The sequence below is a fragment of the Sinocyclocheilus anshuiensis genome, unplaced genomic scaffold, assembly GCF_001515605.1.
Source record: "Sinocyclocheilus anshuiensis isolate Anshui unplaced genomic scaffold, SAMN03320099.WGS_v1.1 scaffold469, whole genome shotgun sequence".
Taxonomy (NCBI): domain Eukaryota; kingdom Metazoa; phylum Chordata; class Actinopteri; order Cypriniformes; family Cyprinidae; genus Sinocyclocheilus; species Sinocyclocheilus anshuiensis.
In genome coordinates, this window is record NW_015537995.1 from 32,751 (window position 1) to 49,641 (window position 16,891).

The 16,891-nt window shown below is 36.6% G+C and overlaps 2 protein-coding genes across 2 annotated transcripts in view; both read right to left on the reverse strand.

Moving 5' to 3' along the window:
• Window positions 1–1,257, reverse strand: part of LOC107676066 (cell wall protein DAN4-like) — a 2,389-nt gene extending 1,132 nt beyond the window's left edge. Inside the window, exons 1-3 of the mRNA XM_016470594.1 lie at window positions 1,215–1,257; window positions 288–1,117; window positions 66–127 (exon numbers count right to left, since the gene is read on the reverse strand). Of these exons, the coding sequence (XP_016326080.1) occupies window positions 66–127; window positions 288–1,117; window positions 1,215–1,257 (935 nt within the window). The remainder of the gene's footprint in view (window positions 1–65; window positions 128–287; window positions 1,118–1,214) is intronic.
• Window positions 1,258–12,244: 10,987 nt separating this feature from the next.
• Window positions 12,245–15,779, reverse strand: LOC107675338 (putative GPI-anchored protein PB15E9.01c). The gene is made up of 7 exons (XM_016469635.1): window positions 14,734–15,779; window positions 14,499–14,560; window positions 14,226–14,383; window positions 13,766–14,046; window positions 13,430–13,491; window positions 13,133–13,290; window positions 12,245–12,893 (listed from the first exon to the last, which is right to left on the reverse strand). The coding sequence occupies exons 1-7, from the start codon at window positions 15,160–15,162 to the stop codon at window positions 12,748–12,750; spliced, it is 1,296 nt and encodes a 431-aa protein (XP_016325121.1). The 5' UTR covers window positions 15,163–15,779; the 3' UTR covers window positions 12,245–12,747.
• Between the last annotated feature and the right edge of the window lie 1,112 nt (window positions 15,780–16,891).

Here is a 16,891-nt window from a genome sequence, read left to right on the forward strand (position 1 = left end):
CACACACACACACACACACACACAGCATGCATAAAATGAGCAACATTTCAATATGCTGCATTTACCTGAATCCTAGGACAATCACTCTGAGGAAGTTAGCATACTTGATTTTGTAGATGGGCTCAAGCTGGAACAAATAACAAATAATTACGGACATCACTTAAAACAGGGTAATCTAGGTTAAGTGTTTGTTACATAATTGTCTCTTCTATTAATTAAATGTTTAAAAGTCAAGAAAAGTATCATCAATGTGCTTCAGTAAATATAATAAATGGATTTTAACTCACCTCATCTTTGACAAGCTTAGACCTGTCCTTGAATTCCACAGTGCTGCTATTGCTGAATGCATCTATAAATGTGTCCAAAGAACGAAACTCCAGATCTGTTAGCACCTCAGGTACTGTTTGTGCAGTAGTTGCTGTAGAAGTTGTAGATGTTGTAGAGACTGTAGATGCTGTAGAAGCTGTAGACTCTGTAGATGCTGTAAAAGCTATAGAATATGTAGATGCTGTAGACTGAGCAGATGTGGATGACACTGTAGAAGCTGTAGATGCTGTAGAAGCTATAGAATCTGTAGAGGCTGTAGACTGAGCAGATGTGGATGACACTGTAGAAGCTGTAGACAATGTAGAAGCTGTAGGCTCTGTAGATGCTGCAGAAGCTGTAGACTTTGTAGAGGCTGTAGACTCTGTAGATGCTGTAGGCGCTGTAGACTGAGCAAATGTGGATGACACTGTAGAAGCTATAGACACTGTAGAATCTGTAGAAGCTGTAGACTCTGTAATTGCTGTAGAAACTGTAGACTCTGTAGATGTTGTAGACTCTGTTGATGCTACTGTAGATGCAGTAAACTGAGCAGATGTGGATGACACTGTAGAAGCTGTAGACGCTGTAGAGACTGTAGAAGGAATGACTGTTGTAGCACTAGTGGTGGATGTGTCAGCAGCTGGTGAAGAGGAACTGACTGAAGTCAAGGTAGAAGTTGTTGATTGTACCACTGTTGTGGTTATTGCTTCACTGCTGGTGGATGTTCCAGTAATAGATGTTGGGGCTGTGGATGAACCTGTTGGTGTTGTGAATGTTTCAGCTGTGCTAACAGCTGTACTATGAGAAGCAGCTGAAGAGGAATTAGTCAAAGAGGACTGTGTGGTTTGAGATGCTGTGGCAGTGACTGGTGCACTAATGGTGGATGACTCAGTAAGAGTTGTTGTGACAGAGGAAGAACCTGTTGGGGTTGAAGTTGTTGGTATTGTGCATGGACTGTAATTTGGACAAAGTATAGTTGAGGGCATCGCGGTTGTTGTAGCTGTTGTGGAAGATTCAACTGTTGTAACACTAGTTTGTGGTGCTGTTGTGGTTACTCTTGCAGTAGTGGTGGACGATTCAGCAAGAGTAGTGGTTGTTAAGGGCACTGCTGTTGTTGTAGCTGTTGTGGAAGATTCAGTTGTTGTAACAGTAGTTTGTGGTCCTGTTGTGGTAACTCCTGTAGTAGTGGTGGATGATTCAATAAGAGTTGTAGTGGTTGTTGAGGGTGCTGCTGTTGTTGTAGCTGTTGTGGAGGATTCAGTTGTTGTAACAGTAGTTTGTGGTCCTGTTGTGGTAACTCCTGTAGTAGTGGTGGATGATTCAGTAAGAGTTGTAGTGGTTGTTGAGGGCACCGCTGTTGTGGAGGATTCAGTTGTTGTAACACTAGTTTGTGGTGCTGTTGTGGTAACTCCTGCAGTAGCGGTGGATGATTCAGTAACAGTTGTAGTGGTTGTTGAGGGCACTGCTGTTGTTGTAGCTGTTGTGGAGGATTCAGTTGTTGTAACAGTAGTTTGTGGTGCTGTTGTGGTAACTCCTGCAGTAGCGGTGGATGATTCAGTAACAGTTGTAGTGGTTGTTGAGGGCACTGCTGTTGTTGTAGCTGTTGTGGAGGATTCAGTTGTTGTAACACTAGTTTGTGGTGCTGTTGTGGTAACTCCTGCAGTAGCGGTGGATGATTCAGTAACAGTTGTAGTGGTTGTTGAGAGCGCTGCTGTTGTTGTAACCGTTGTAGAAGATTCAGCTGTTGTTACACTAGTTTGTGGTGCTGTTGTGATTACTCCTGCAGTAGTGGTGGATGATTCAGTAAGAGTTGTAGTGGTTGTTGAGGGCACTGCTGTTGTTGTAGCTGTTGTGGAAGATTCAGTTGTTGTAACACTAGATTGTGGTGCTGTTGTGGTTACTCCTGCAGTAGTGGTGGATGATTCAGCAAGAGTTGTAATAGTTGTTGAGGGCACTGCTGTTGTTGTAGCTGTTGTGGAGGATTCAGTTGTTGTAACAGTAGTTTGTGGTGCTGTTGTGGTAACTCCTGGAGTAGTGGTGGATGATTCAGTAACAGTTGTAGTGGTTTTTGAGGGCGCTGCTGTTGTTGTAGCTGTTGTAGAAAATTCAGTTGTTGTAACACTAGTTTGTGGTGCTGTTGTGGTAACTCTTGCAGTAGTGGTGGACGATTCAGCAAGAGTAGTGGTTGTTAAGGGCACTGCTGTTGTTGTAGCTGTTGTGGAAGATTCAGTTGTTGTAACAGTAGTTTGTGGTCCTGTTGTGGTAACTCCTGTAGTAGTGGTGGATGATTCAATAAGAGTTGTAGTGGTTGTTGAGGGTGCTGCTGTTGTTGTAGCTGTTGTGGAGGATTCAGTTGTTGTAACAGTAGTTTGTGGTGCTGTTGTGGTAACTCCTGCAGTAGCGGTGGATGATTCAGTAACAGTTGTAGTGGTTGTTGAGAGCGCTGCTGTTGTTGTAACCGTTGTAGAAGATTCAGCTGTTGTTACACTAGTTTCACACACACACACACACACACACACACACATTCATATATATATATACAGTGCCCTCCACTAATATTGGCACCCTTGGTAAATATGAGCAAAGGCGGCTGTGAAAATAAATCTGCATTGTTTATCCTTTTGATCTTTCATTAAAAAAAATCACAAAATTCTAACCTATCATTGTAAAACAATTGAAAGTGGGGGGAAATCTCATTGTGACATAAATGCTTTCTCAAGTTCACATTGGCCAGAATTATTGGTACCCAATTATTGAAAAATCCTTTTCCCAAGATAACAGCTTTTTCTCCTGTAACAGAGTTTTCTCCTATAATGCCTGAAGAGTTTGGAGAACACCTGATAAGAGATCAGAGACCATTCTTTCGTACAGAATCTCTCCAGATCCTACGGATTCCCAGCTCCATGTTGGTGCTTCTTCTCTTCAGTTCACCACACTCATTTTCTATAGGGCTCAGGTCAGAGGACTGGGACAGCCATGGCAGAAGCTTCATTTTGTGCTCAGTGATCTATTTTTGTATCGATTTTGATGTTTGTTTTGGATTATTGTCCTGATGGAAGATTTAACCACGGCCCATTATAAGATTTCTAAGAGAGGCAGTCAGGTTTTGATTTTTGTATCTGTTGGTATTTGATAGAATCCATGATACCATGCATGAACAAAATGTCCAGGACCTCCGGCAGAAAAACATTAAAGGCCCACAACATTAAAGATCCAGCAGTATATTTAACCGTGGGCATGGGGTACTTTTTATCCCTGTTTGTACTAAACCCATCTGGTGGGTTTTCTGCCAAAAAGCTATTTTTTTAGTTTCATCTGACCAAAGAAGTCAGTGCTATTTGAAGTGCCAGTCGTGTCTAACAACTGAATATGCTTTTTGGATGAGCGAGGAGAATTTTTCTTGAAACCCTCCTGAACAACATGTGGTGATTTTTTTAGGCTTTCTGGCCCTAAGACTCAACTAAACTCTGCAATTCTCCAGCTGTGATCCTTGGAGAGTCTTTGGCTACTCAAACTTGCCTCCTCACTGTGCATTAGGACAATATAGACACACATCCTCTTCCAGGCATATTTGTAACATATTTAGTTAATTGGAACCTCTTCATTATTGCACCTGATGGTGGAAATGGGAATTTTCAATGCTTTGGCTCTTTTCTTACAGCCACTTTCTATTTTGTGAAGCTCAACAATCTTGTTCTGCACATAAGAACTATATTCGTTGGTTTTACTCCTTGTGATGAAAGATTAAGGGAATTTGGCCTTTGTGTTCCTCATATTTATAATCCTGTGGAGCAGGAAGTCATGGCTGGACGATTTCATGCTCCTAGTCACCCTGGTGTGCTAAAAATGTAAATATGAATGGGATTATACTTCAGAGATGTTTTACTCATAAGAATTTCTAGGAGTGCCAATAATTGTGGCAAACATGCATTGAAGAAAAACTTAAATTTTCTCCCCACTTTCAAATGTTTTACTTCAATGAAAGGTTAGACATTTTGCAAATTTTCTGAACGAAAGATCAAAAAGACCAAGGAAGCAGATTTATTTGGACAGCCGCCTTTGCTCATATTTACCAAGGGTAAAAGTACCAAATTTAGTGGAGTGCACTGTGTAAGCCTCCTATCCCAAGGCTACATTTATTTAATAAATGGACAAAAATACAGAAAAACAATAATGTTGTAAAATATGAATAACTGGCTTCTATTTGAATATATTTTAAATAATATATTTTGTAATTTATTCCTGTGCTGCAAAGCTGAATTTTTTAGCAGCCATTACTCCAGTCTTCAGTGTCACATGATTCTTCAAAAGCATAGAAGACTTATTTCAAAAACATGAACAAACTGAATTATTCCAAACTTTTGACCAGTATTATATAATAATATAATAATAAAGCAAAACATTCATATATATATATATATATATATATATATATATATATATATATATATATATATATATACACAATCACTGCATCCAACAGATGTCAGATGTTAGCAGCATCAGATGTGGAAGAGTATAAAATAAACTTTACAAACATTATTTTCATGGTTTCAGTAGCACCATGCAAAAACTTGCACTCTTGATTTAACAGTTATCTACTCTGTCTGAAAAAAAAATGTATATACTAATACTATTTTATTATGACTCCTTAATATTAAACACAAATGGTTCAGTAAACAAATCTAGATAATCTAGACATCTAGATAAATGATTACTTTTATAAATGTTCTGACTACATTAATTTCATATAAAATGCATTTAACAGTAACAGAACACAGAGACTACTACAAAAATGACAAGAAAATTTACATTTTATCACATTACTACATTATGTGAAATTAAATTAGTAATGCTTTGATTGTTATGCCCGATATACAATATTTTCAGCAATTAAACTATATAATATAAATATAATTAAGACAAATATATTTAGTTAAATAAAGTGCTCTTACCAGTCCTTTAGCAGTATATTATGCTGAACACGTTGATCGGTAATCCGCTGTTGTCTCAGTGATCCAATAGTTATTCTATGCTTCAGTTCTTCCACTTCTCTTTAATCACCTGTGACGCTGCCTCTTAAATACCACTTAGTGACGTCCTGACTTGTGGTTTGTTACTTCACTGATATGCACAGATAAGGCATAGCCTATGGAATGCTTTTGGCAAACACCGTGGAGATATTTTTTCGTAAATCTTTTGTATTGTGCCCGTCTAAAGTGTCTGGAGTGCGCAACAATTTATTATAGGAAGGCTTATTTATAGAAACTGTAAAGTAACTTGATAAAGCCATATTTGCACATTTTAATTTATAAGCGTATGCCATTCTCATATCGTGATTATGTTTTCATTTCAATCAGACATTGTTTTAAATGTATCCAAAATTCGCGGAATAGAGCGATTTGTTTTGAGGGCACATAATTTGTTTTAATTTTTTAATTTCTTGATATTACTGCATGAATGTTAGTGGAATAAATAAAAAATGGAATTGCATTAGCAGTTTATACAAAAACAACATCAAACTCAGAGATTCCCATGAGTTTAATAATTGATCAGCACGTGATCTTTTTATGGATCCTATACATCAACTGATCACGATTACCGCACGTGTGAGATGTCAAAAGGGACCAACACAAAAGACACTAGGTTTACCTATGCGTTCTTCACATACTGGCACTTAGTTTCACTGGCTTCCTTGACGTTTTTGAGAAAGTTTGCCCTCACTAATGAGGCATCACTAGCCCAATACTCAACAATTGAACTCGTAGTGCCGATACGCGCATATTTAGTAGCTATATAGAATGTTTCACATAGTTGTTTTTCTGCCGATAAGTATCGCGGTACTCATTGTAAATTAGAAATAGAGAGAGAGACAACCTTTCTAAATTGCTATTATTTTATTTTTTTGTAACAATTGATGTAGCCGAGCCATTTCTAATAATAGATATATTTTAATTATTCAGACGGACAGTATGTTTTAATTATCTGCATAACAATATTTGAAATAAAAGGATAATAACACATGTGTTTTGTTTGGTTAGAAAAAATGTTTTCACAAAAGTAAAAAAAAAAAAAATCAGTGGAACTTCTGAAGCTTTAATGGTTGATATCTATTACTGGTGTGCTTACATCACGTAATTTGTTTTCAGTTGCGACCTATTGTCTATATGGTTTTATTTCGTTAAAATTGTTAGGGCTATTGGACATTTCTGAAAAAAACAGTGAGCTTACAAATTTCAAGAAAATTATAGTTGTATTTATATTATAATTATACTTTATTGAAAAGACAATGATTCTTTTGAAAGAATCTTCTTGAAATGTGTTTTGTTATAATAAGAAAAAACAATATATTTTTTTATATATATATTTCATAATCAGAAACAACGTTTGTTGAAACGGCGAGACGCCAATATACAGCTAGTAAGTGGGCTATAATAATAGCATAAGTACAGTCATTGTATTTGAAGTGCCATCTTTGATAATCAAGTCAAGTGAAGTAGTTGCCATTCCTCGCATTACAGTCAAGTCTAAGAAATTAATCCTTGGGTGTGGTACAGGTGAACACCCATCACTTTATTTCCAGAAATTGTACAGTGATGCTTAAGATGTTACACATCATTTATTACCTCAATGATTTTTATGCTTTTTTTTAATTTTTTTTATTAAATTAAATTAATTAATTTTTTTGTATTATGTAATACATTTTCACAGAAAAGGCTATTCAGTTTAAATATAGTGAAACTGTAGCAAAGAAATCCATGTGGGGTCAAGTTTGCCTTGTAGAGAGAATTAAGAATTTAAATAATCAGATTCTTGAAAACAGAACACCCCTTAGTAAAGTTTTTTTTTTTCAAATTTCCCCATCTGGCTTTCTTCCTCCTTCCTCGTGATAGCCTACTTCTAATCTCAGTAAAAATTAGTGCACTACTATTATAGGTATTGTCACTACTAGGCTATATTAAAAACAACAATAATAATAATATTAAACTTAATGATCAGGACACTTGTATATTTAATCTGCACCTCAAATTTTTTCGATCAAATTTCACGTTTTGCTTCTCCCAACAACACGTAGGCTACACACGTACACGGCTCGATTGACAGGGAGCGCTCTCTACTGGCGAAATTGGCACAGTGCAAGTGGACTTGGAAAACGGAAAAAACTCAAAAAGAAAATAAAACAACTATTATTGCTAAGCAGCAATGAACGGACATTCACAATGAAACACTCTTTCTAGATTAGATTTTTCTGAAGAAAATGTATCATTGCAAATATTCTGTGCAAATGTGCTACACTCTCAGACAAAAACGGTACAAAAAGCTGTCTCTTGGAGGATACCTTTTTTAAAGGAACTTTTTTTCTACCTTATTTACCACTAAAGGGTGCTAATATGCACCTTAAAAGTACATATTAGTACCTAACGTGTACATATTATTACCCAATTGGTATATATTAGTACTTTTTTTAAAAAGAGTACCACCTTAGTGACAGCTTTTGAACCTTTTTGGTCTCTTGTGTACCTGTCTTTTGTCTGTTTGTTCATATCACAACACCTATATAAAGTATTTTGATAATACTTGCCTAAGTTTCCATAGCTGTTAGTCTGCTGTGTTATTATTTATGCCACGCACTTACTTGCACTTTTGATACTTCAGTAGATTTAATATAAGTTACTGTAGGCAAGGCAAGGCAAGTTTATTTATATAGCACATTTCATACACAATGGTAATTCAAAGTGCTTTACATCAAAGAACAGAAAATAATAATCACAACAATAAAACAAGTAATTTAAAAACTTTGAAAATGATTAAAAAATTGATTTAAGAGGTTTAAAATTAATTTAAAACGGTTAAGAATAGAAAACGATTATACATAAAATATAGTGCAATCAGTTCGGACATCGCACAGTGCTCATTCAATAAATGCACAGCTAAACAGATGAGTTTTGAGTCTGCATTTAAATGTGACTAATGTTTTAGCACATCTGATCTCTTCTGGAAGCTGATTCCAACTGCGGGCGGCATAATAACTAAAAGCAGACTCCCCTTGTTTTGTGTGAACCCTTGGTATTTCTGACTCGATCCTAATGATCTGAGTGGTCTGTTAGGTTTATATTCAGTGAACATATCTGCAATGTATTTAGGTCCTAGGCCATTGAGTGATTAATAAACAAGTAAAAGTACTTTAAAATCAATCCTAAATATAACTGGAAGCCAGTGTAAGGACCTGAGGACTGGTGTAATATGCTCAGATTTTCTGGTTCTAGTCAGAATCCTGGCAGCAGTTTTTTAGTGAGCGAATGTTTAAAAATGCTAACTTGATGGCATTGCATTTTGTCTCAACAGCAATATTAGTTTGATGCATAACAGGCCGCAGATTAGATAAGTCAGCCGTATGGCTTGAGAAGGCCTTAGACTTTCTATCACGTGATAAAACAGAAATAGAGAAATACTGTACCTTAAGTATTACTTCTCATAAACTAATTTAACATTTAAAAAAAAAAAAGCTTGAGCATGGCTGAGTATTTTATGCAGTACTTGTTATCTGGGACACTGTATTGAGCAAGGAGAAACATTGGGAATTAGAAAGAATAAAAGTCTTGCTACATCAACAGTTCATGGGATAGCAAAATCACAGAGTTGTGCCTGCTGTCCCAGTTACTCTCTGTCCTCGTATGACCTACTCTTGGATTTTTTTTAAAAGCTAAGCTTGTATTTGGCCAGCAGAGGGCAGGCATGAATTTGCTTTAAAATACTGCTAGTGGATGAACACCTGCCTAAAAAATACATCTTCTTTCATCTCTTATCAGCACCTGTAATACTGACATTGAAACACTTAAAGATATAGTTCACCCACAAATCTGTCATTTACTCACCCCATGGCGTTCCAGACCTGTATGACTTTCTTTTTTTCTGTGAAGCACAAAATAATATATTTTGAAGGTTAGTTGACATTCATTGGTTTCATTCTCAGGTTTTTAACAACATGAGGGTGAATGAATAATGACCTAATTTTCATTTTTTAAAGTGAACTATAACTTTAAATTGTGTTCTGCAGGCAGGTACAAAGAAAATAAATCTTGTATTCAAAACTTTTCCATTTCAGCTGTGTAATTTAACTACTTAGGCCGATCACAATGAAGTACCATTTATATCAGTTCATTGTCATTTTAGCAGTCTCACTTAAAAAAAAAACCGTAAGTGATTATCAACAGTACAGCACAAATAACCACAAAGATTCTCACTTTGAAGTCATCAGAAAACTTCAGTCTTCACAGAGAGATAAAGGCAGCCTAGAATTGTCTGGGGCGAACAAGATAGGTTGTGCAATGTTATTCAACAGCAAAGAATGTGACCGTGTGACATTCCATTCATGGTGACACTCTGAAAATGTGGGCGTTTTATTGTTACCACTTTAATCTCTGCAGATCATTTTATAAAAAACTGTCAACACCTAGAATTATACAGAAGGTGTTAAGGCGGAAGAATGTCAGAGTAGAATCCCTCAGGCATTGACCTAAGACCTGTTTCAACAATACTAAGACCCATTATGACAGAAATGCTTTGTTATTCATACAACATAAGACCTCCTAACATCTTAAAGATATATGTATGCATAGACTTTATTTCATTTTTTTCACACATTCTCTGAAACACACAATAACATGACGTACATAGTTAAAAGAACAAAACTGTTATGCAAGTCTCTTGTCAAATGAGTGAAAACAAAAGACAAACAGACGTGGACAAAGTAAAATCCAGTCATCTCAGTACACACGCATGAAGACGTGGGTTTTCTTGTGGTAATAGCTAACATCACCTTCTCTATAACAGCAAAGATGAGTAAAAAATAAAGTAAAATAGGACTGATGTAAAGCTATGCTCCCTTTAAAAAAAAAAGCCTACTCACAACTTGTCTTTATATTATAAAAGGTGAGTTGCATATCACAAATCACAAGCATGTCACAAAATAAGTTTCGAGTTAAGCCTGTTATGCAAACAAGCAAGCAAGACTGGTCAAGTCAGTGGTTCACCGCAAACAAATCAACAAATCAACAAAGAAAAGGTCAAGTTATTTCTGCCATATGTACATTAACTGACAGTCACCACTGATAAGCTACTACTAAATATCGTAGAAACTTAATTTTCTGTAAAGTTGCTTTGCAACGATTTGTATCGTAAAAAGCGCTATACAAATACACTTGAATTGAATTTAATTGAATTGAAGTCACAGTACTTGAAACGAGTCAAAGAAATGAACTGTTTGATTCTGTAAGCTGTCACAAAAACACCGTACTTGATAGTACTGTACATAAACGTCACCCAGACATCTATTCAGTGTAATAGCCATGCATGTAGACATGAAATCTAGAAATGAAAAAGCTTATTAAATGTAACTGACTTCTGTCTTGAAAGCAAACATGGCTCTTGCATATCACACTGCTATGGGGGCAAACAATCCCATCAATTATTTTTAACTGTACTGTATGTCTGGTTCAGACACGCACAGTAAGATGATTCCACAAAATTAAAGACACTGAACCATAAGGAGGATTGTGCTTGTAGTTAATGTACTTTTGGTCATTAAAACTTTTTGACAAATATCCCTTGCACCCCAGAACAAACACAGGCAATTATATAGAGAAAAGAGGTCATGTGCTCTAATTATGTCACCTGGCAAAGATCAAGAGACATTTCTTTTTCATGGCACGAGAAGGAGATATTTTCCCACTGCATGCAATTTGTCAATCTGTAATCATCATGCAGTATATGAAAAAGTCATACACTTTCAGCAAAAAGATGATTTTAAAATACCCTATGCAGTATACAGTACATCAGGCATTGTAGAGTTTTTAGGGACATCTGACAAATGATTATTACATTCAATTAAATTAGTGAGTGTACAACACACTTGTTTTGTGACTAGCACAATAAAAATGTTTTAAAGCTTTGCATTGTTTGCGAGCATTACATATCTGAAGTGGAAGATGAAAACCTCTGCAATGACAGTTTGCATAGCAGTTTGTTAGGTGGTTATTACAGTTTTGTGTGTGTGTGTGTGTGTGTGTGTGTGTGTTTAAAGACACTTTAATTGTATATAGAGAAAAGAGGTCATGTGCTCTAATTATGTCACCTGGCAAAGATCAAGAGACATTTCTTTTTCATGGCACGAGAAGGAGATATTTTCCCACTGCATGCAATTTGTCAATCTGTAATCATCATGCAGTATATGAAAAAGTCATACACTTTCAGCAAAAAGATGATTTTAAAATACCCTATGCAGTATACAGTACATCAGGCATTGTAGAGTTTTTAGGGACATCTGACAAATGATTATTACATTCAATTAAATTAGTGAGTGTACAACACACTTGTTTTGTGACTAGCACAATAAAAATGTTTTAAAGCTTTGCATTGTTTGCGAGCATTACATATCTGAAGTGGAAGATGAAAACCTCTGCAATGACAGTTTGCATAGCAGTTTGTTAGGTGGTTATTACAGTTTTGTGTGTGTGTGTGTGTGTGTGTGTGTGTGTGTTTAAAGACACTTTCATTGTTTTTACTAGCCATAACCCACTCTGGATATATTTTTTTCAAAAATATAAATCTATATACAGTACTTGCTAGTAAGGTGGATTAATACAGTAGCTATTATTATGTAAAGTAAGGTATAAAATGTGAGCCACCCAGCTGTCAGATATCAGTGTGCAGTATTTACATTTCAGAAAAAAAAACTAAAGTTTATTGAAACTTATTGATGTCTCATTACTTGTCATGTTGCTATAAAGAAAGAACAAAATAGGTCTCATCAATGCATACTATCTAATAGGCCTCATTAATCATACTATCCTGAATTTATGATAATTTTTTTAAATGCCAGTTTTGATAATTAGGCTATAAAGAATTTGTAATGAAAGAATTATGCAAGTTAAAGTTGCATTAAGACTTTATTTAATTCATTTAATATAAAACCCTTGTACATTTTAAATAAATGTAAATACTAACAATCATACAATTTTGGACCACATGAACTTAATAAATATGTTTATTTGATTATAATAAGATAGAATAAGGTCTTGCAATGTTAGCACATACTAGACAAAAGAGAATTACTGTATAAATAGTCTTTAACCTGCAGACAGGTGAACAAAAGCATTACATTTAAAATACTGAGGAAATAGGAATTGTCCTTATTTGATTGATTACAACAACCTGCTGATAAATAAAAAAATATATATAATTTTTTCTAATTACAAATTGTGCCCTGAGAATCAATGCAATTTTAGGCTTATGTTTATATTGCCATTGCCATATTTCGAGAGTGTGCTACAATACTAAATAACAAATAATACACATACAAAAATAATATAATTTGCTAATATAATTTGTGCCTTGCACATGCCTTTCATTTCTCGCAACTCATATTCATTGTTAAGGGATCTATAGGAAAAGATGTAATATTTTTGCCATAATAATGAGCCATGTTGCTTGGAGCAGGCTGGATTCAATCTTCAATCCACTTGAAGCTGTAGTTGCAGCTGCAGTTGTAGTTGTAGTTGTAGTTGCAGCTACAGTCGTAGCTATAGCTGTGAGAAAAAGATGCATGAAATAGATCAACAAAGTGTCTCTTTTTTTGCTTCATTAAAGTCCAAATGTACCGTATATGTTGTGTTATTCGTATATCCATATAATCACCTAGTGACTAGTGCTATATATAGAAGGTTAGAAATTCCACAAGATCTATTGAGCCAAAGTGCTAGCTACAGTTGTTGTAAGACTTTCAGAATATGTAGCAAGATAGGTTTTGAAATGCAATCAAACTTACCTGAACCATTGACTGAAACTGTTGAAGGGATTATGTTAAGTGGATCGACACCTCCTGTTACCACTGCTGTCAGGAGGGAGTCTGAAATCTCTTGAACGGTTGGAACTGGTTGTGTGGAGTTAAAAACTAGTTGGGTTTCTGTGATGATTGACCCAGGACTGGAAAAAATAGAAGGATGCCAAATAAGATTCCTTAATAACATATATGTTAACACACACACACACACACACACACATATATATATATATATATATATATATACACAAAATGCACATAAATTCCATATTCCATATTTACCGGAAACGTATGACAATCACTCTGATAAAGGAAGGATATTTTGCTCTGTAGATTGGTTCAAGCTGTAACATACAATAACAGGCAGTCACAACTACAATCAGAATGGTCTTTTTTATTTGTTAAATTACATTGATAGCCGTTGAGGACTTTTTTACTTTATGAGGCGGGAAAACAAAATGTGTCACTTATTTATGGTAAACTAAACAATTTAAATAATAGCAAATCCCTTTATACAGTATGTTTGGCTTTGGTCTAAAATATCTGTATTCTTTTCTCTTAAGTACAAGATATTTTCTGTGTGTCATCTGTGAATCTTGTAAGTTTATTTGAACTCACCTGAGATCTGACAACCTCAGATCTTGATTTGAAGGCCTGAGAGCTTTGATTACTGAGTTCAATTATAAATATGTCAAAAGAACGGTACACAAGAACTGTTAGATACACGGGTACAGATTGTGTAGTTGTAGTTGCAGGCACTTTAGTTGTAGATGTCAAGGGTCTTGTAGATGTCAAGGGTCTTGTTGTTGTTGTTGTTGTTGTCGGTGTTGTTATTGTTGTCATTGCTGTTGTTGTTGTTGTTGTTGTTGATGCTGTAGTTGAAGTAGTCACGTTAATAACTGTAAGAAAAAAGGTGTACAAATTAGGTCAACAAAATGCACTGTGTTTTGTTTGTCAGTATACATAGTGATATGAAGGTTGTACATTTTACAAGATCTACTGAGCAAAAGTGGTAGGCACAGTTTTTCTAAGACTTTCAGAATTTGTAAGATGTTTTCTGAAATGCAAGCAAACTTACTCGAACCATTGACTGAAATCGAATAAGGAGTTATGTTCAGTGGATCGACACCTCCTGTTATCACTGCTGTAAAGAGGGTGTCTGAAATCTCTTGAACAGTTGGAACAGGTTGTGTGGAGTTGAAAGCTAGCTGTGTTTCTGTGATTACTGACCCTTGTCTGGAAAATATAAAAGAATGTCATAGGATTCCTGAACATGAGCAAATTACCTTTATTTTAAGGTTACTATATTGTTATTTTTTTAACCCACAAAGCACATAAATTCCTTTTTTACCTGAAAAGCAAGACAATCACTTCAATAAAGGAAGGATATTTTGCTCTGTAGATTGTTTCAAGCTGCAAGAGTAAAAGTACAATAATAGGCAGTCAAAATCACAATCAGATTATTATTATAATTTTTTTTTGTTAAATTACATTGATTACTGATGAAGACTTTTTTACTTAATGGGTACAGGCAAGATATTTTCTGTGTGTCACCTGTGAATCTTGTTAAGTTTATTTTAACTCACCTGAGATATGACAAGCTGAGCCCTTTTCTTGAAGGCCTGAGAGGTTGGATCACTGAATTCAACTGTAAAGTTGTCTAAAGAGCGGAACACCAGAACTGTTAGATACACGGGTGCAGATTTTGTAGTTGTAGTCGCAGGCACTTGAGTTGTAGATGTCAAGAATCTTGTTGTTGCATTAGTGGTTGAGACAGTGGTTTTATTAGTGGTCGAGGCAAATGAATGTGTTGATGTTCCAGCTGTGCTACCATTTGTAGTGTTTAAGGGAGTTGAAGAGGGAGTTGCTGAAGTAAAAACAGAAGTTTCTGTTTTTAGTGCAGAGAATCCTGTTGTTGTTGTTGTTGTTGCAGATGTTTGAATGGTACTAACAGTTGTGCTCTCAGAGACATTTAAAGATGGAGAGAATGACATAAATGTCGGTGGTGCTGTCATGGTAACTGCTCCACTAGTAATTGTTGTTTGTGGCACTGTTGTGATAACTGCTTCACTGGTGGTGGATGTTCCAGCAGCAGTTGTTGTGGTAGCTGAGGGCCCTGTTGTTGTAGCTGTTGGTGTTGTTGCTGTACTGACAGTGGTGCTTTCAGTAGTGGTTGAAGTGGGAATCACAACAGGTTCTGCGGTAGATGTTGTTTGTGGTGCTGTTGTGGAAAGTCCTGCAGTAGTAGTTCCAGCAGGAGTTGATGTCACTGTTGAAGGATGTGTTGTTGTAGCTGTTGGTGTTGTGGATGTTGTTGCTGAACTGAGAGTGGTGCTTTCAGTAGTGGTTGAAGTGGGAATCACAACAGGTTCTGTTGTAGATGTTGTTTGTGGTGCTGTTGTGGAAGCTCCTGCAGTAGTAGTTCCAGCAGGAGTTGATGTCACTGTTGAAGGATGTGTTGTTGTAGCTGTTGGTATTGTGGATGTTGTTGCTGAACTGACAGTGGTGCTTTCAGTAGTGGTTGAAGTGGGAATCACAACAGGTTCTGTTGTAGATGTTGTTTGTGGTGCTGTTGTGGAAGGTACTGCAGTAGTGGTTCCAGCAGGAGTTGATGTCACTGTTGAAGGATGTGTTGTTGTAGAAGTCTCTGTTGTTCTAGCTGTTTCTTCTGCACTAGTGGTGGATGTTTCTGGTGCAGTTGTCGTGATTGTGGAAGTCTCTGTTGTTGTGGATGTTTCTGCTGCCCTAGTGGTGGATGTTTTAGCAGGAGTCGTGATTGTGGAAGTCTCTGTTGTTATAGAGGTTTCTTGTACACTAGTGCTGGATGTTTCAGCAGGAGTTGTTGTGATTGTGGAAGTCTCTGTTGTTGTACGATCACAACTCTTGCTGCACTAGTGGTGGATGTTTCTGCAAGAGTTGTGATCGTGGAGCTCTCTGTTGTTGTGGATGTTTCTGCCACACTACTGGTAGATGTTTCAGCAGGAGTCGTGATTGTGGAAGTCTCTGTTGTTGTAGATGTTTCTGCTGCACTAGTGGTGGATGTTTCAGCTGCAGTTGTTGTGATCGTGGAAGTCTCTGTCGTTGTAGATGTTTCTGCTGCACTAGTGGTGGATGTGTCAGCTGCAGCTGTTGTGATCGTGGAAGTCTCTGTTGTTGTAAATGTTTCTGCTGCACTAGTGGTGGATGTTTCTGCAAGAGTTGTGATCGTGGAGCTCTCTGTTGTTGTGGATGTTTCTGCCACACTACTGGTAGATGTTTCATTGTTGTGATCGTGGAAGTCTCTGTCGTTGTAGATGTTTCTGCTTCACTAGTGGTGGACGTTTCAGGAGCAGTTGTGATCGTGGAAGTCTCTGTCGTTGTAGATGTTTCTGCTGCACTAGTGGTGGATGTTTCAGCTGCAGTTGTTGTGATTGTCGAAGTCTCTGTGGTTGTAGATGTTTCTGCTGCACTAGTGGTGGATGTTTCAGCTACAGCTGTTGTGATTGTGGAAGTCTCTGTTGTTGTAGATGTTTCTGCTGCACTAATGGTGGATGTTTCAGGAGCAGTTGTTGTGATCGTGGAAGTCTCTGCTGTTGTAGATGTTTCTGCTGCACTAGTGCTTGATGTTTCTGCAGGAGTTGTTGTGACTGTGGAAGTCTCTGTTGTTGTAGATGTTTCTGCTTCACTAGTGGTGGATGTTTCAGGAGCAGTTGATGTGATTGTGGAAGTCTCTGTAGTTGTAGATGTTCCTGCTGCACTAGTGGT

What these genes read in the sequence shown, in the direction of transcription:
- LOC107675338 (XM_016469635.1), bottom strand. Translation starts at nt 15,162, where the DNA reads ATGACAGCACCACCGACATTTATGTCATTCTCTCCATCTTTAAATGTC. An exon ending in CTCAGCTTGTCATATCTCAG is followed by an intron (nt 14,561 to 14,733) that starts GTGAGTTAAAAT and finishes TTACTCTTGCAG; the next exon opens with CTTGAAACAATCTACAGAGC. An exon ending in GTGATTGTCTTGCTTTTCAG is followed by an intron (nt 14,384 to 14,498) that starts GTAAAAAAGGAA and finishes TATATTTTCCAG; the next exon opens with ACAAGGGTCAGTAATCACAG.